The sequence below is a fragment of the Lepidothrix coronata genome, unplaced genomic scaffold (assembly GCF_001604755.1).
Source record: "Lepidothrix coronata isolate B3197 unplaced genomic scaffold, Lepidothrix_coronata-1.0 Scaffold40, whole genome shotgun sequence".
NCBI classification, from domain to species: domain Eukaryota; kingdom Metazoa; phylum Chordata; class Aves; order Passeriformes; family Pipridae; genus Lepidothrix; species Lepidothrix coronata.
This window is the reverse complement of record NW_016690220.1, coordinates 214210-232436: the sequence shown is the minus strand read 5'-3', so window position 1 is coordinate 232436 and position 18227 is coordinate 214210. Positions and strand designations below refer to the sequence as shown.

The 18227-nt window shown below is 40.3% G+C and overlaps 1 protein-coding gene across 1 annotated transcript in view; it reads left to right on the top strand.

Annotated features, from left to right (window-relative positions):
* ZNF516 (zinc finger protein 516) overlaps positions 1 to 18227 on the top strand; it is a 99304-nt gene that overhangs the window by 28614 nt on the left and 52463 nt on the right. Inside the window, exon 2 of the mRNA XM_017813308.1 lies at positions 10981 to 13003. Within this exon, the coding sequence (XP_017668797.1) occupies positions 11107 to 13003 (1897 nt within the window). The 5' untranslated portion in view covers positions 10981 to 11106. The remainder of the gene's footprint in view (positions 1 to 10980; positions 13004 to 18227) is intronic.

Genomic DNA, 18227 nt, shown 5'->3' with positions numbered 1-18227 from the left:
TAAACTGGCAACAGCCTGTGCAACAGACCTTTCTTCCTTGCAGACTTGCCTGCTTGCTATCCTATGAGTGATAATTTCAGAGGTTTTGTTTTGTTTTGAAGTAGTTGCTCAGCATTTGTGTGCTGAGGCTGTTAACAAGAGTATTGAAGTAGGGGTGGGTTTTGTTCCTTTGCTTTTTTTCTGCTCTTAATTCTACCTTCCTGTTCCCAAAGCCAGCAATGAGCTCGTGAATGGTTTTGGGGATAGATGTCTATCCAGGCCTTTTTTTTTCACGGAGGATGTAACAACAGAATAATTTTCTGCACTTCTGTAAATTTCTGTCTTTGGAGTTCTGGGAAAATATACACTGTAGGTGAGGGAGGGGCCTAAAGACTCAAAGTCTTTGATTAAATGGCAAGGAGAGGGGAAGTACATGTTCAGAGTAGTTCAGAACAGAGTTATCAGGGTTTATCTTGTGATTCCACAATGTCCTGACCTGCGAAATTCTGAAGCATGCTTTCCATTGTGCCACAGTAAGAGCAAGGTTAACAGGATTGGTAAAATGTGCCTTGAAATTTTATTTATAAGGACTGGATGGAATGTTTGTGTCTTTGGATGATACACTGCAGTGACGTTCCACAGAGATAGTTCGGCGCTTCATACCAAAATAAGTCAGACCAACTGACAGCTGAAAGATTTGATTTTAAGTTTAGTTTCTTTTCTTCTGACTGGAAGCTTTGAAATCCAGAAAAAGTCATCTTGTGCTTTGTATTCATTTGATATACAAGACTATTGGTTTCTTCCCTTTGTGTTTAAAAAAGTAGATAAATAAAAAGAGGAGAAAAGTAGTTACTTTAGTGTGCAAGTCAACTCATGCTTTATGGTTATGTCACTTTTATTGTACTGGCTGTATCTGTTTGCTTTTCTATGCTGACAGTGACAGGCCAGTACACAATTCAATATATTTCAAAGCTGGATTTGTACTGGAAATAGCTTTTAATGATCACATCTGCAGAAAACTCCAAATGAATTGTTGAAGTAGTGAAGCAATAGCTGACATCATCTCATCTTTAAAATTGCTGGTGAATTTAGGAACTTGTGATCCTTCTTTTAAACTACTAGCAGTCAGGTATTTTATTAAGTGCTCATCATCACAAATTACGCTTGTGGATGAATCAAACTTGAGAGGTACTGTGTACCTTAGTGTAAAGAAAGTGAAATGAAGGTATTTCTGAGACACTGGCTATCCACAGATTGGCCTTTAGCAGTGTCCTCTGCCAGTTTGGGACTGGTGTCACAGAGCCAAAGCTGTGTGCAGTTTAAGCAACGCAGCAGCTCCTGAGTCTCAGGTGGTGTAGAGCAAGCTTCAGCTTGGCTGGTTTGGGATTTCTGAAGTGCAGTGTCCTCGCTTGGGCCTGGGCATAGTCTGCATACTTGACATTCAGAAATGTTGCAGAGAGTGGAAAAAGTGTGATTGAAAGTCTTAATGAATTACCTGCTTAAGTTCTTAAACGTTTAAGAAAGCTTCCTAAAATAGAGCTCGTCCATCCTGTTTTCTGCTTTATAAGAGCTTAAATTTATATTTTGACAGCTGTATCTCTCTATATACATATATATACACACACACAAAAAAGTAACCCAACATCTGCAAATGAGGTTTTGGTGGTGTGTGTTTTGTGAGTTTTGTGGTGCTTCTCACTGTTAAGCAGTGCTATCTCAGAAGGTAATGTTTAATAGAATGCTTTTATGGCTTATTTCATATGATTATACCTTCCTGTATTACAGGGCACAGTTCCTCTACATTTTCCCTCTGCTCTTTCTCCCTCTGTCCCACTCCTCCCCCACCTCCCCAACCCTCCCCTTTTTTTTTAAATGCAATCTTTTTGCTCTTGTCTCACTGCTTTACAATTCCTTTATAGGGTGGAGGGGTAAAAAGTAAGAAAACAACTTGCTGGTGTTACTTCAAAAATAACTTTTTGTTACAGTAAGACGTTAGTAGTTAATCAAAGCACAGTGCTGTAATTCTAAGTCTGTTAACAGGTTAACGCTTGGCAACACTTACATTTATAAGGTAATGATTTTACTGTAGCAATTTAAGCAGTAGGATATATTAGGTATGAGTGAAATTAATTTATTACCTTGAATTTCTTAATTCTCCACACAGCTTATTTTGTAGCAGTGTCCCATAGAAATAATATTTACCTTCCATTGACCTGGCGAACACATAGCTGTAGCTAGTAAACTTGCTTGGTATTAAACATACAGCTTTTTGCATTTGAGGTCTGCCATGGACAAGTTGTTACAGCGCTGTATGAATCTACTAAAGCACTGAAGTTTGTTCCTTAATGGTGTAATTGTTAGTTGTGACAGAGTGGAATTTGGGCACTTAAGACAAGGCTGCTATGTAACTTTCGCTGGGGTAGGAAATCAACAATTCAAAATGTTTACTTTTAATTATGCTTGTGTTTTGCTTGCATTCAGGTCTTGATTTACACAGCACAAAGGCATTCCAGTTTTAGCTAGCGGTACAGCTTCTGAATTGGTACAAATTGATTTCATGGCACTGTGCGCACTTATGGCAGCTAAGGATGTGGTTTGTGTGTAGGTTGCATTGATGGGACAGATGAAAGAGGCAGCAAGAAGGGGTGTGTGTCTGGGTGTGCGGAGTACTGCACTCCTGCATGTTACCGTTTTAAGATACAAACTGAGCCCGTAACAGAGCATACTGGGAGGAAAATACCCTGCCCATACAGTTTGAAATCAGCCCCCACACTGAAGATTTAAAATGGCCGTGTTACAACTCCATGTAAATCGGTCTGCAGTGGAAACCCTAACAAGATCATTAAATATAAAAGCACTATTGGGTGCTGGGAAAATACTGTGCTGCCCATATATATATGCATCTCCACAGACATGCATGAATAGACAGCATCAATGCCATCGATTTGAATAAGGAGGTAATACACAGTATTGAGGTGACTTTGCTTGTAACTGACTTAGTGTTTGATTTGAAACTATCAGAACTGTAAGCGTTTCTTCAATTTTTAATTCTTAGTCTTGGGGAATAGTAAGCCACTAAAGTAACTCCCATAGTGGGTGTGGCCAAATAGGAAAAGATTACTGTTACATGAAGAAAAATGGAGGCTTTTTTTTTTTTGGTTGTGTTTTTGGTTTTTGATTGTTTGGGGTTTTTTTTATCTTATTTTATTTGTTTATATTTTTTTTTTTATTTTAAGTGTTTGGGGTTTTTTTTTGAACTTAAAATGAAGCTTATTTTCAGAATTAATGATACTGTTACAGTGTGTCAAAATAAGAGCTTTTGACTTGCCAATATATATCATTAATGACCCTAGGAAAAGAAAAATCACATCTGCACTAGTGCAGTTCTTGGCTTTTCTAGGGCTGATCAATAATCACATTGTGCATTCATTCCTGCTAGCCCCCCACCCCGCAAGGTCAACTTTAACTACTAGTCTTTACATTTCAGAAAAAGGACATAGACTGCCTTATGCATTAGTAATATCGGTCTCAGTGTTTCCTTTGAGTCTAATTTATAGTTACCCATACAAAAAAAATCAGTAACTTTTTTCCTCCGTCTCTCTCTTCTTTTTTTTTTTTTAATTTAGGGACTTTATCTGTAATTTTTCAGGGGAACTTTTCTCCTCTGTTGCCTTCTGGTGCTGTGTTGAGAGGTCTAGGTAGGAACTGGACTGACGATGCTGAGCTTTGCTATGGTTGTGCTGCTTAAATGGATCCTCTCTTAATTGTATTGTAGCATGTGACAATGACAATGGGAGAACAACAGTTTCAGGGCCTCATGTCTGGATGGTAATGCAGCTGCTGCAATAAAGTCTTGTTATGGTTGACCAGTCACATTTGGACAGTTATTTCTAATTAGAAGTTCTTTTTTATGTTGCATTAGAAAATAGTTTGAAGCAAGCTGGTAGATGTTTGGGTGAAGTTATTTCATTTTCTCCTCCTTGCCTTGAAAGATTAATGTTGCTTTTTGCTTTTTGTTTTGTCCTGCAGCCAGAATAAGTAGCCTTGAAAAAATCTTGCCTTTAAAATAAACTTTTTTTTTTTTTTGAATATAATGTAGTGGTCTCCAGCGACTGCTGTAAAATAAAGGATTATTGTGGGTGGTTCTGTCTAGTTTTAAGTCTTGTGATGGCATTTTGTGATTTCTGCATTGTTGTTGTTTTTTTTTTTTCCATGAAAGTACTAGTGTTACTGGTTCCCTTTTATTCATTTCTTCATATTAGAGGGGAAATGTAGTTTGTTCATAATGGATTATTGATTGGTCTGTGAACAGCAGAAGCCCCAAGGCCTTGTCATCAATGGTACTTACTCTCCCAATAGTGAATGCGTTGCTTCATGCAGCCATTCGCAACCTCAGTCTGTAGAATATAAGCCTGTAATTGTTACTCTTGTGTAGCACAGTTTTTAGGGAGAGGAACTCTTCATTGTCATTATGGGATTTTCCCCCTCAATTTGTTCAAAGAATAGTCCCTTTGTTTTGGTAGCAAGATAAAGCTTGTCCTGGATGTTAATGATACATTTCAATTCATTGCTTAGAATACTACAGTGTAACTAGTAAAGTACATTTCTTTGTCTCTCAGAAGACAAACATGCACAGTATACTAAAACACAAAATATGTACTGAGTGGGTGACAGCTTTGTGTTTCTCAACATATCTCATAGCAGTGTGAAAGCAAACTCCTTTCCACCCTGCCTTGCTCCTGAACTGTTTCTTGAGGAGCCACAAAAAAATCTGGGTTACAGAGGTTTTGTTGATTTTTGTTTTGAGAGCGATCACCTCTCTGCAAATGCCTACCTCCAGCTTCTCCAGCATTAGTGTTTTTACCTTTATTTCAGTGTATTCTCTCCCTTGTTAAGGGTGCGGCATCGGTTGAGAAAGGCCTGACTCTGCTTTCCCAGCCCTGGCTGCTGCTCAGAAGCCTGCTGCAAAATGTCATTAGCTCATGGAGGGAGAAAGACACAAAAACATATGATGTATTGGGAGAAGCTCAAAACAATATCTCACGGTTCAGACAGCAAACTTTGCAAATGGGAAGAGCTTCACCAGCTGCAGGGGAAGGCTGGTAGAAAATAATGAAACAAAAAAGTATTGCAAAATGCTACTGAAGGATTTTATAAAGCCTGAGTGGAAGTAGACTAATAGAAATTTCTTGTTTGTTTTTCCAGGAGCTTTTTATTTTTCTTTTTCAGTCTTGTGTCAGTTTTGGCAGGCTTAAACAGACTTTAGGAGGTCTGTTGTCAAGATTGCCGCTTTTAATAACTGAAAGCGTTTGAAAATTTGACAGTCTTCTACAACTGCCTTGGGATTTTTAGATAGGTTTTTACTAGGTTAGTTTGGATTACTCTAAGAAAATCAGTTCAGAGTTATGCTGCCTTTACCTTTATAGGTTGCGGAATGCCAGAATTGCCTACAAATTCAGCTGTAGGCTTACTGTTTAAGAGATAAGCTCTCTCTTCTGTGCTGTGGTGTAGTCTGAAGGATGCTATCAGCTCAAGGCATAAATGGTCTAGTGCCATGGTCTAGAAGAGGCATTTCAGTTGGACTGGGGCCTAAATAAGGATGGTGGGATCAAGCTTTTAGTCAGGATGATGGACTAATGACCCCCATGGGATCCGGATGTCCAGAAGAAGCCATGTCCCCTCACAAAGTGATGAGGAGGACATGCAGGCAGGGCAAGGCTGGTGCGTGTGGAGGATGGAGTCTGTAGCCTGGGGAGAAGACATGGAAGGGGAGAAAGGTCTCTGCGATTCAGTGAGCTTGAAGGCTGGTGGGGCAATTCTCTGTCCTTTGTCCCTTCTCTTGCTGCACTTAGCTCTCTTCTGGTCTCTTTACTCTGAATGGCAAAGCCTGTTTGGTTCTGGGGCAACCTGAGCCTCCTCAAATCAGGAGAGATCCTCTCTCCAGGTTGTTCTTGAAATATACAATTTCCTCAAATTCACCTAGATATTTGCATGCTATCTCCTATCATTTCATCATTTGAAAGAAATTTCAGTAAGGTATTTTTCCACAAGATCACGCCTCACAGTTGGTTTTTTTTTTTTTTTTTAAGTCCTTTTTGATTTTTGCAGAGGAACATGGTGGAGTGGTTGCAGTGTATGTTCAAATCTCTTGGAGATTAGAAGAGCGATATCTCTCCAGTGCATTTTGCTTTCAGATGGGACCCAGCCTGAAAGCAGTTTGTTTTAAAAGATACACTGTCCTTTTTGAATAGGTAGCTTCCCAGAGTGTATGTTCTAATTTATTACTTACACAGCTTATGCAATGTGATTTTTAAAGTCAAGTTTAATTGAAGAGAAATTTTAAAAAAAATGTATAGTCTGCTGTATGTTGGAACAGGAATAATTTTCTTGTATGTATTCCTCTGTCTTCACTGCACAGGATATTTGTATGTAAGAAATCAATTTGCAATTATTTTTCCAGTGTGGTATCTTTGCATAATTTTTTTCTTGTTTCCCCCCCAATTTTTCTGTGTTGTTTATTTTCAATTTCTCTTTTTATTAGTTGTTTTCCAGGAGGCACAAAAGGTCCTTAAGAGGGTCTGTCTCACCCTGTGGGCAGTCCCCACATACCTAGTCCTCTTTCAGAATGTGAGGGTGGCATGAAGAGAAGAGTAATAGGTATTCAGGGTGCTCCTGTGTTAAATAAAGTGCTGTTTCCCTGTACTTTTACGCATACTTCATGTCAAGACTAAGGGAGGGTCTTGCCGAAGTTGCGAGGACGATGCAGCCATGCACCAGCATACCTGCTGAGCTGCTGGGAGGGCCAGGCTACCACAGCCTCACTGGGGAAGCCAGGGCTGAACTTGGAAAAGACTCTGGGGCTCTGTGGGGAGAGCAAGTCTGTTTGGTCAAATGTGTTTTCTCTCAAACCAAGAGCTCTATCCAAGTTAGTTTTAAAAACTAGAGAAGTTTGGATGCCTAAATGTTTAAATTAGTGTAGGTTCTGACAAGTTCTTGGTTTAAACATGTAGGAAAGCTTGTTTTCCTTTTCAGGGGAACTAGGAATAAAAAAAAGTGTGTATTTATTCCCATATGGGTCAAGGCAAAGAATCTCTGTGAGGCAATGGTGCAGGAACAAGCATTATAACTAAAATATTTGGCGGTGCAAAGGCATTTCACAGCACACCACCCCTCCTGTTTTTGGGTTTTTGTTCACATTTCTCTTCCATGTTGCTTTATATTCCAAACTTGCGTGTAAACAGTGAAGATAAGTGCCTTAGTGTATTTTAAAGGGGCTGAAAATGTCTCATGGATACTGGCCAGCTGCTTCTTACATGAACTGCTGATTCTTAATTCAACAAAATAAACTTAATCTAGTTCATATGCCCCTTACAACAGAATATCACACCCCCACCCCATGAAGTTGTATGGCATTTGGCATAGACTGCAGTGCCATTAAAACACACACAATATTTTTAAAGACTACATATTAATTTGCAGTTTACGTTCACTTGCGTTTCCTTATGGCTTGCCTCTCTGCTAGTGGGGATTTCTGTGCTGTGACAGTCTGGGAGAAATCTGCAGGCTGGGTGTAACTCTGCCATGGATTCTGTGTGACAAACCAGTGCTGTGGAACTGCAGAGCGAGCTTGGACCAAAGCACTGAAAGGTTACTGGTTACCACCTGAAATTGCTGAGAGGTGAAACCCTTTTGGTAGCCTGGGGGTAGCTGGAGGTGGCTGCATTCCATGTGTGCTGAGAGAGACTTATTTCAGAATACTTTCAAAGTTGGAATTATTTCAAAATACAACTATTTTTATCATCACAGTCATCCAGAAAGAAACAAAAATAGCTATGGCAAGATTCTACTTGCAATGGAAGAGTAATTGGTGTAATCTGATTTTACCAGTTGACATCTTCCATCCCTTGTGCCATCTTTGATGTTTACTAATTAATATTGAGGTAAAAATTATTAAGCCAGAGTGTTATTTTCTATTTGTAGGATTTTTTTACAAGTGGGTTTTTTTCTCATTGTTATGTTCAGTCTTCTGAATTGAAGCTTTTTTGAAAGTTGTAATTTTATTTGCTACTTTCCAATGAACAACTGGCTTTGCTGTTCTGCAGAGAGCCCCTGTAGAAGAATTACTTTTAAGTGACGCTCAAATGATATGAAGGGGGAATCATGAGTTGTTCATATACGTTTGTGTCAATCGATTTACCAAAGCCTAGGGTAGACCTCCATAGACTGTGTAAAGCAAGCTCAGGTTGGTTGAACACCCTTACTCCCAGTGGAATTTTTGTCTGTGGAGGATCAGACTTGAGATTTTGTGGGTGTTAAATGTGTATGAATTCGAATAATTAAAATCTAGGAATAATTTATTTCCACTTCTAAAGTTATAAATTGCAGTGCATTGGCCAAGATAAAGTAATAAAGACAAAACAATTTTTTTTAATATTTTGTTGAAGACAATAACACTTCCATTAAGTATTTTAGACTAATAAAATAATTCATTAATTTTTTAACTCTTTTTCCCCCCTCAGGCCTAATTTAATATAGGACTAGGGGGATCTCCTGTGAGTGGCTAATACCCTTCTTATAAGTAGTGCTTTCTTCATAGCCTCATTTTCATAACTAAGTTTCATTAATGAAAATGCTATAAATAATTAAAGTGAAATATGTCAAGACTAAGCCCAGGGAATCTGTGGCCAAGTAAACAAAGGGTCTGAAGCTTTGGATTTATATGTGCTTGAGCTGCTGCATACAGCATTCTTGTCTAAGTTTGGCTCTTAGAGCTCTTTTGAACTTTCAGACAGGAAGCACTGTAGAAAGTTGAGTTAAAAAGGGACCTATATTTAAAAATAAATAAAAAAAAAGTCAATAGCCTAAAAGTTGGCCTGCCAATAAAAGCAGTATTCTCACTGGTGAAAACTGTAGAATATTAAGAATGTAGAAAACATTGTATAAAATATCTGAAAAAATCTGTCCCCAAAGTTTTCTGGTTTTTATCCCTGAAATTATGTGGATCATTTCGGAAAAAGCTGTTGCTTGCATTTAGCATGATAGTATACTTGATCAAGAAGTTACTTGGTGTATGATTTAATGAGTTCTAGGTTAAGTCTTTGATTAGAAGGCAATACGGGTTGTTACTTGGCAGAGTTAGATTATGGGTCAAATAGATAAGATGCTACTCTGAATTGTTTCATCTATCAATGTGCAGTGTAAACCTCATTTGTATTTGCTTTTTGGCATGTTTGTACCTTCTGGTACAGCTACAACTTCAGTGGCTGCCATCCTTTATAGAGCCAGGAAATTTCTTCCGAGGCTGTCCCTGAATTTACTTTTAATAGCTAATTTTAGAAATTAATTTAGGTACTCTAGTTTGTAAACTTCCTGCTCATTTAGACTTCTGAATTTGTGAAATTTATTTTTTTTTCAGCAATAATAAAAAATTGATTTGTTCAAGAAATGAAATTGTTTTTGTAACTCATCCCTTAAATATCATTGAATGCTCTCTGAGGAACAGGTAGTTTGGGTTGATGCTGTTTGATAACTCTTAACATGCTGAATGGATACTAGATATGCAGAAAATCAAACCCAGAAATGAATGGTCTTGTAGCAAATAAGAAGGCTAAATTAACTTAAATGTAATAAAGTTGTTCTCTAGTGTGTAACCAAGACGATAATTGTGACAGTCTTACCTTGCTTTTTATTAAGCTTGTGCTTGTGTTGTGGTTGGACTATTTATTTACATATTGAAGAGACTCAGAGGTGAATACAGTGAGAAATGTTAAAATTTACAGTTGTAAATCTGTAGCTCTTTGTTGAGTCATAGATATTAAGTGATGGATATGCGCATAGATGGTCTTGTTAATGCTCTGCATATTTTTAGCTACATTTTAAGAAGCTGCTGTTTTCTTAATGTGGCAGTAGATCAGTTCTCTTCATTAGAGAATGCTGTGTTCTTTGATCTTAGTCATGTGGTGTTTGTAGCCCTTAATGAGGGGGGGTGGGGGGCAGGAAGATTGTTTCTTTTCCAATTACTGCAGTGTAAAACAATCTGTGGGGATCTTGACCATTGGTTTTTGCTGTATATAAGGGGGAGAATTGCTGGGGTGTGTTTCATCTTCCACTGAGGCGGATACTGACTCTTGCATTTAATCATGACAAGATACAAAAACATTTAAACTTTTATTACTCTGTTAATCAGAGTTGTTTCTTGTTTTGTTTGTTTGTTTATGGTTAAGATTCTGTTTCATTGAGGTGGGTGGTGCTGTGATTTCCTGTATGTCCTGTTGACATAAATCACTCACTTTTAAGGTAATTTGATACCTACACACATAATCAGTTTCTTGTTAGTTTTAGACTAAATTTTACCCTTGGAGGATTTTTTTTCCCTTCATTGTCCCTCAGGAAGTAACTTTTAGTTTTCATGAATGCTTCCTCAGGTTCTGGGTTCTTGTTTGCTCTCTAATCAAAGTACTGAGCATCCTCAGCCTCTGCGCCTGCTCTGTGCATGCCACATCAAGCACAGCAGAGCTGTCTTAGGCGCAAAGTAATGTAGTTGCCAGTAGGAATATGATACTTGCTAAAGTTTCTAGGAAAGCCTTTTATCTTTGGCAAGTAAGTATTTTACATGAAATTACACATGATGGTAAAGCCACAGATTTAGAGTGTAATAACCCCCTCAAGAAATGTTTTCCTCATTTAAGGTGTATTTTTAGCCACTTCTGCCTGGTTTTAAAACAAAAAAATATTTTTAAAGGTTTCACTTCATTCAAGACACTGTGATGTGAGTGTATGTAAATGAATGTTTCCTGTTTTATGCATTTTACTTATTTAGTAATTACGCTTGTCATTGAAGTCTAGAATATCAGCAGAAGGAGAAACTGCTGCTTTTTGGTGCAGTAAATTGTCGTATGGTGTGCTTCTGAGTATGGGGCAAGTGATAGAATTGTTGAAACACAAATATATTTTAATATATTTAAGAATCTGTACATTTGTATGATTTTGTTCTTGTTTCAGGTGATCTATGCCATCTTCTTACAGAGCACACGGAGGGAAATTTTCACTTTGGACTCTCCTGAGCAGCTGAAAGGAGAAACGTTACCCTGAGACTGAAGCAATAAAACCACTTCTCTGCAGAACCGTATGATTGAAAATGCGGTCCAGCCCTCCTCTGCTGCCAGACATGCTTTTGTGCTCCTGCCCCGCTTACCTGTTGTTGCAGTAATACTGATGGATCGTAGAAGAGAGGCAGAAATGGAGTTACGGAGATCCTCCAGCCCTGGCAAGCTAAGCAAGAACGATATGGATGCTGACAAGACCATGTGTCACAGCTGTTGCATCTGCGGTAAAAGTTTTCCTTTTCAGAGCTCCCTGTCACAACACATGAGGAAGCACACGGGTGAGAAGCCCTACAAATGCCCTTACTGTGATCATAGAGCTTCCCAAAAAGGCAACCTGAAGATTCACATCCGTAGTCACAGAACAGGCACTTTAAGTCAGGGACACGAGGTGGAGATGGGAGAGGCACAGCTGGGGGAGATGGGTGTTTCAGAGGGCCTTGGCGGGTGCACCAGCCCCACTAAAAGTACATCTGCCTGCAACAAGATCTTGAATGGTACTGCTCAGGTCGATAGCAGCAAGATCTTGTTGAGAAGCAGCAAGAAGGAGGTCACAGAGACGGTGCCAGCCGAGGAGGATAGCAAGCTGACCTCTTACCAGTGCACCTTCTGCAAAAACAAATTTGAAAGGAAGAAGGACCTGGAGCAGCATCTGCACCAGGTCCACAAACCGTTCAAGTGCAGGTTGTGCAGCTACATGACCTTGAGGGAGGAGACGCTGTTAAACCACATAGAGAAGGACCATATAACAGCTCAGGTCCCCAATGGGGAGACCTACACTGAGAACTGCAAGAGCGAGCTGAGTGCAGGCGAGTTTCCATGCGAAGTCTGCGGTCAGGCCTTTAGTCAAACCTGGTTCCTGAAAGCTCACATGAAAAAGCATAGGGGCTCATTTGATCACGGATGCCATATTTGTGGCAGGAGATTCAAAGAGCCCTGGTTTCTCAAAAACCACATGAAGTCGCATGGCCCCAGGTCTGGGAGCAAAAACAAACCAAAAAATGATTTGGAGCTCATAGCCACTATCAATGACGTGATACAAGAGGAGACAATTGTGACAGGCCTATCTCTGTATGAAGTTTGCACCAAGTGTGGAAATCTGTTTACAAATATGGAAAGCCTGAAAGCGCATAATGTTGTTCACTACCGGGTGCAGCCGGGCAGCACCGGGGATAAAGCTGAGGGCTTGACCGATGGGAGCCTGAGCTCCTCGGTAACGAAGCAGTTTTTCTTGCAGTGTCTCAATCTACGGCCATCTGTAGCACTGGATAGAGTTACAAGAGGGCAACCTGGGAAAAGAGTAGCCGAGCTGGATCCGGTCAGTAGCTACCAAGCTTGGCAGCTGGCCACCAAAGGAAAAGTAGTGGAGCCCTCGGAGTATGTGAAGTATGTGGGATGGGATGAGGCCCTGGCAGATGCGGACGTGACGTATGACAAGGATAAGAGGGAGTATATCCTTGTCAACCAGGAGAAGCGCAAGCGAGACCAGGACTCGCCCAGCAACCCCAAGAAGAAGAGCTGCACCAGTGGGCGCCCAGAGAAAACCAGCAATGCCCCGCCAGGGGAGAGCTGCCCGCTTGCCCAGGGGGATCTGGACTACCGCCCTGCCTCACGGCAGAGCCGGCGGGCCGCCCAGAACAAGTCCACTGAGTGCTTTGAGTGTGGAAAGATCTTCCGCACCTACCACCAAATGGTGCTGCACTCCCGGGTGCACCGCAAGGAGCGGAGGAGCTGCAGTGAGGGCGGGACAGCTGCTCAGCCTGATCGCTACGGCTCCAGCAGTGAGGAAGGTGACTTGGGGTCCGTCAGCGGGCCTAGCACCCCTGGCTCTGCATCCGCCCCAGAGGACTCGGCCACCTCCGGCTTGGGGGAGGAGGGGGCTGAGGAGAGCTCAGAGGAGGGAGCAGCCAACCCCTTGCTAGGTAAGATCACTTCCAGCCTTTCCTTGCTAATGTTACTGGTCCCTGTGTCTCCTGGTGTGAGACACAGCAATGAGCAGGTGAAGAAATATGTGAAAGCATGTGAGAGGTTTAAAGGCAGTGTGGATGGGGTCTCGTGCCTCCTGCTTGTCTCAGCATGGTGGCTCGTTTCTGATGCAGGTAATAAAGTGAGATCAGGTGATGTCTTCATAATATGCTAGTGAAGGACACCTGAGAAGTATCTTAGTTGCCTATAGCAACACTGTAGGGTAGGGTAGTGTCTTCCCTGGATATCCTGGGGGCTGTTCTTCCTCAGTTCATGGGTACCCTGTGCAGTGTTCTGCCTGTAGTGTACAGGTGTAGCAGGGTCACAGCCTGTGTAATCTAGGCCCAAAGCACATAAACTTGTTAATCGCCAGCATGAGAGGAGTCTCTCTCCTCTTCTCTGCTTCACTTCCCAAATTGTGTTTATAACTCCAAAGGCTATAATTAATCTCTCTGGATTAAAGCGGTCCTTTGAGCCCAATGCTACTAAATGGAACAAATTATTCTCCAAATAGTAGCAAAGTAAATATTTAAAAGAACTCCATTAAGCACTTTTGTATCTTCTTTTTTTTTTTAATCTTTTATTTTTGTTGTTCTCCATGCTTTGTTTATAATACCCTTTTAGAAATGTGAGATTAACCATTCTTTCCTTGCTAGCCCTTCTGCTGGTTTTTGTTTGGTTTCTGTTTGGTGAACAATAATGCCTTCCTCTCATTTTCATTCCTTTTGTTGTGAAGAACGTAGTTATCTATAGAGTTAAACTCATTTTCAAGACCATCGTGGATGAAGTAATCTGCACCATTGTAAAAGAGGGTGGGTTTATTCAATTACCTTGTTCTTTCAGGATATTATGTATGTTACCCTTTTTCCTGGCTTCAGACCCTGCAGCAACAAAACGACTTTTTCCAGAATTGTGTATTGTTACATGTTTTTCATAAATTTTTGAAGCAATGTGGGATACATTTATTTTGTCATTAAGTTTCTTTCGTGCATGTTTCATGATTTTAGGACAACTAAAGTTATGACTGACACTGTTTGGCAATATAACTTCCAAATGTAAGGTGTAGAGGGAAGAGAACTCCAAAGGGTTGAAATTCTAAAAAATTAAACCCATCTTTTTGTCCTTAAACTTACAGAGACAGTCATAAACTTCCTTTTACTTTTGGATCAAGTCCCCAATGGACAAACTGAGTGCACACTAGAACAGAAAAGTAAATTAATCCAAGAGCTCCACTTTTTTTTTTTTAATGCTTTCTTGCCCTTTCTGTAAACAACTCCAGAAAGTCCTAGCGACAAGCTGACAAATACTTTCAGTATAATTACTTGCTCATTTAAAAGACTCAGACTTTGGCTTTTCCATCTGCTGTTGGATTCTTGAACACTTAAACAAAGTTTCTTATGGGAGCGTGCATAGTTATTTTGTGAAAATCCATCAGCTGCCACCTGAAATACTTTGGTACAGTTGACACAAGATGCGGTAATAAAACTGTAGCTTTGTCTAGAGTTAAGTAGGGTGCCATGTTTTACAACTGTAATGTTCAGTGCCCTTATCAAAACAGCTGTGATGAAAAACCATCTCTCTGGAGATGGGGTAAAAAACACCATAACACTTTTTCGCATGATGTTCAAATAGGAAAACTGTTTTTACACACTTTCCATATTAAACACTTTATTTATAGCAAGAAGAGCTGTCTCATATCTTTGAATGTTCTGGTTCTTGCTTCAGCTCAAGCTTTGAGCCCTTGTTGCAGGAGTGAAAGGGAAGAGTTAAGAGTCACACAGCAGTTTCCTCTCAGGAATTAAAGTTACTGGGTTAACTGTTGTTACTAGCCAACACTTGAAAACTTGTTTCTGTGGATATCAAATTGGTCCTCATCTTCTTTAACTGTAAAGAAGCAGCAAACTAATGAGCCTAAATAAAGGTGCATCTTGGAAATGGGATTTGTTTGCAGTGATGGGTGAGGAGGGTGGCTGCTTCATTTTATCTTTGCTAACATCACAGGTGAAGAGCTATCAGGTGCTTAATTGGCTAATAAGAAATGTTTTAATCCAAGAAGAATATTACCCTTGCTCTTTAGTAGAGTTTATTTAACCCAAATCACTGCCTCAATGAAGTGATTTTTTTTACAGGTGACAGAGATTTTTTTTGAATTTGAAAGAAAGGTGGAGAGGTTGTTTTGGTTTTTTTTGTTATTTTGTTTAGAGGAGGTTTCATAGGTCAGTGTTCAGGACTTAAGTTTCTCAGTTGTCTCTTTTTGCTATGCACATTTACTGTCACGGCCCTTATATTGTGTTCTCCCTCAGGGTGTTTTCAATAGTACATTTCTGCTGAAGTGCCCTTCTGTCCAGCAAGCTGTAGAATTAGTTTTAATCTCAAGATTTTAAACTCAAGAGGCTTTCTTTCCCTCCCCTGTGAACAGTAATTTAAGGTGTAAGGAATATAGGCCAAATTCTGCCCTCTTGTATGTGCCTGTTAAAATCAGGTGTTCTGGTATGGCCTTGAAGCACATTTTGTCCTAGAAGTGCTGTAGTTTGCTATCCTTTTCTGCAGCTTTTTTTAGTTATTCTTCCAGGTGAAGCTTTTCCATCAAGAGCAGCTCTCCAGCCCCATGGACAGCCTCCCTCCCCAGTGGAGGCAGGCAAGCAGTGCTCTCGGTTCCTGTTCCTGAAATTATTTCTGCAGTATTATTTTTACTCAGGCTGTGGTCAGGAAAATCTTGTGCTATTCATAAGGTTATATAGTATCTGTTGGGGTTTTTTTTCACTTTCCTATCTTTAATGTTTTTTCCCCCTTTGACGCATTACTATGTTATCCTGTGTCAGAAAAAGGCCTTGAGACTGCCAAGTACTGAATGTTGTGGCCTTGACACAGCTGAAAGTACTTCTTTGTGCCTTTAATTCTTAATAATCTGAGCAGTGCTGTTGACGCACAGTGTCTTGCAACAGGGAAGCTGGCAGTGGACCTGTATGGTCCTGGGCCAACAGGTGTTGAGGCTGAGGGTGACAGGGACTGTGAAGTACTGGTAGGGCTTACTGGGAGAAGAGCAAGAACTGCACCTTGCATGTGAAATGGGGTTTAAAGCCCCCAGGGTAGGCACTTCTTTTTTCCTAACACATCTGCCTTTGGGGAGTAACATCATGATTTCTCAGCACAAGGGAGGGGGAGGGGGGGAACGTAGTATTTGCAAACCCAGTTTATCAACTGCCGGGGATAAGACTACAAAGTGTATTTCATCTGATTGGAAGGAGAGTAAAAATGTGTTTTCTAGAGTTTTCTAGAATTAGATGTAGTATACTGTGTGATACCTATCATGCAAAGATCATGCAAGAAGTAGGTGTGCTTTGCGTGACAGCCACGTGGGAAGAGGTGACTCAAAGCACATTTGCTTTGTTGACAGCAGACTTGGAATATTTTTGAGGTCTTCCTTCCAGCTGAGTCTTTGTTTTTATTTATCATTCAAGCCACTACCCAACTGTATCTGAATTTTCTCTGAGTTGCATCCAAAGCTGTCTGAACCATCCAAGGTTGTGTTCTCCAACTTGAGATTGTTGATTGTTTTTTTTTTTTTTTTTTTTTTTTTTTTTCCCTATAAAGAGCCATAGAGCTATGACTGAGAGAGTAGAGAGGGATTATGTATGTGTTGATAAAAGTGAAGGGAAAACACTATTTTTATAATCTTTCAGCTTCTTGGCTGAAATGTAGTTTTAGATATGTCAGTGAATTTGGTGTTTAGTATTTTTAAGGCGTGAGCCTCTTCATTGCCATGGTGTGTTTAGCAGTGAAGGTGTTACAGTTTGTTACATTAGGCTCTATGAACTATTTCCGTCCTGCAGTGAAGAAGGAAGTACAATTTTTGAGGCTGTTACTGCTGTTGGCAGGTGGGAAGATGAAGAAAAGAAGTGAAAACAATTTTAATACCTCTTGGTGCTCAGCAGACTTAGTAAAAGCACAGACTTGTCTTAGCTCAGTCAGTAAAGGAGTGCCATAAAGGTGGTACTACTTCTTGCATGTAAGTGTCAGACTGGTGTGGAAGTAAATGTTAAAAGTAATTTAGGAAGGGAAAAAAACAAAAGAAAAAGAGTGTAACATAGGAAGGAAGGAGAGGTATGCTGCTCCTAGCCTGACCTTGTCGGGGAAGGACATCAGGGAAAGGGGAGGATGTTGCACCTCAGAATGCTGCTTCCAGGGAAAACCATCTTGTCCATTTTCTTTTTTGTTATTTCCTGCCTCTTCTCTCCCTTCTCTTTGCCTTTCTTTCTGCTTTCATCAGACTCCTCTGAATTTTTGAAATGCTTCAAGGCGAGACCGATTCACTCATACTGCACACATGCTGTTTTTATTACACTGACTAATGCAGGAAGGGGCTGATTGTGAGTGAGGACTGTTGTGCTGGGCCCTGTAGGATCACTGCTTTCAGCCCAAGAAGCTTGTGGGTGGACACAAGTTGCTATACTGCACAGAATATACAAAAAACCCCAACAATGAATACAAAACAGTGGTGCATGGCTGTACTTGGTTGGAAGTTACTGGTGGCGTGGTGGGACTTGCTCAGGAACGTGAATGCCGTGAAGGGGCAAGACAAGAGGTGGGAGTAAGGTGCAGGGGGGAGAGAAAGGACAATTTGAAGCTAGAGAGAAGCAGGACCTTGTTGAAGGGAGCTGTGCTGTGCAGCGAGGTTTCAAAGAGGATGGGAGCTGAAGATAGGTGTGGAATGGCATTCGGGTTCAAACCCTCCAAGGCAGTGCCAGCATGCTGGGTAGGTCAGGAAGAAGAGTAGGAGAGATTTATGAAGCATAAATTTGGACTTTGTTTTGCTGAGATATAAATTATAACAAATCCAAGACCTGGAACTTTAATGGAAAGTGCTTAATTTCAAAAGTCTTTTTATTTAAAATACAAAAGTAAAAATCGCCTGGATTTGCTTTAATATTTTAGTAAAGTGGCAAGGCTGTAATTTTGAGGAGGAAGGGAACAGTAAGAATAAAACAGTATAAACAAATTAAATCAGAAAACTAAAAATGTACAGTAGTTCCAGAGAACAGAAAAAGATAGTCCTAGGAGATGTTTCCTGTTGCTAACATAAGTGCAAGAAACAGCTGCCAATATGCAATACCAGGACTTCATTGTTCTTACATGAAAAAATGTTTCTCTGTGTGCAAGGGAAGTTCTCTCTACTGTTTA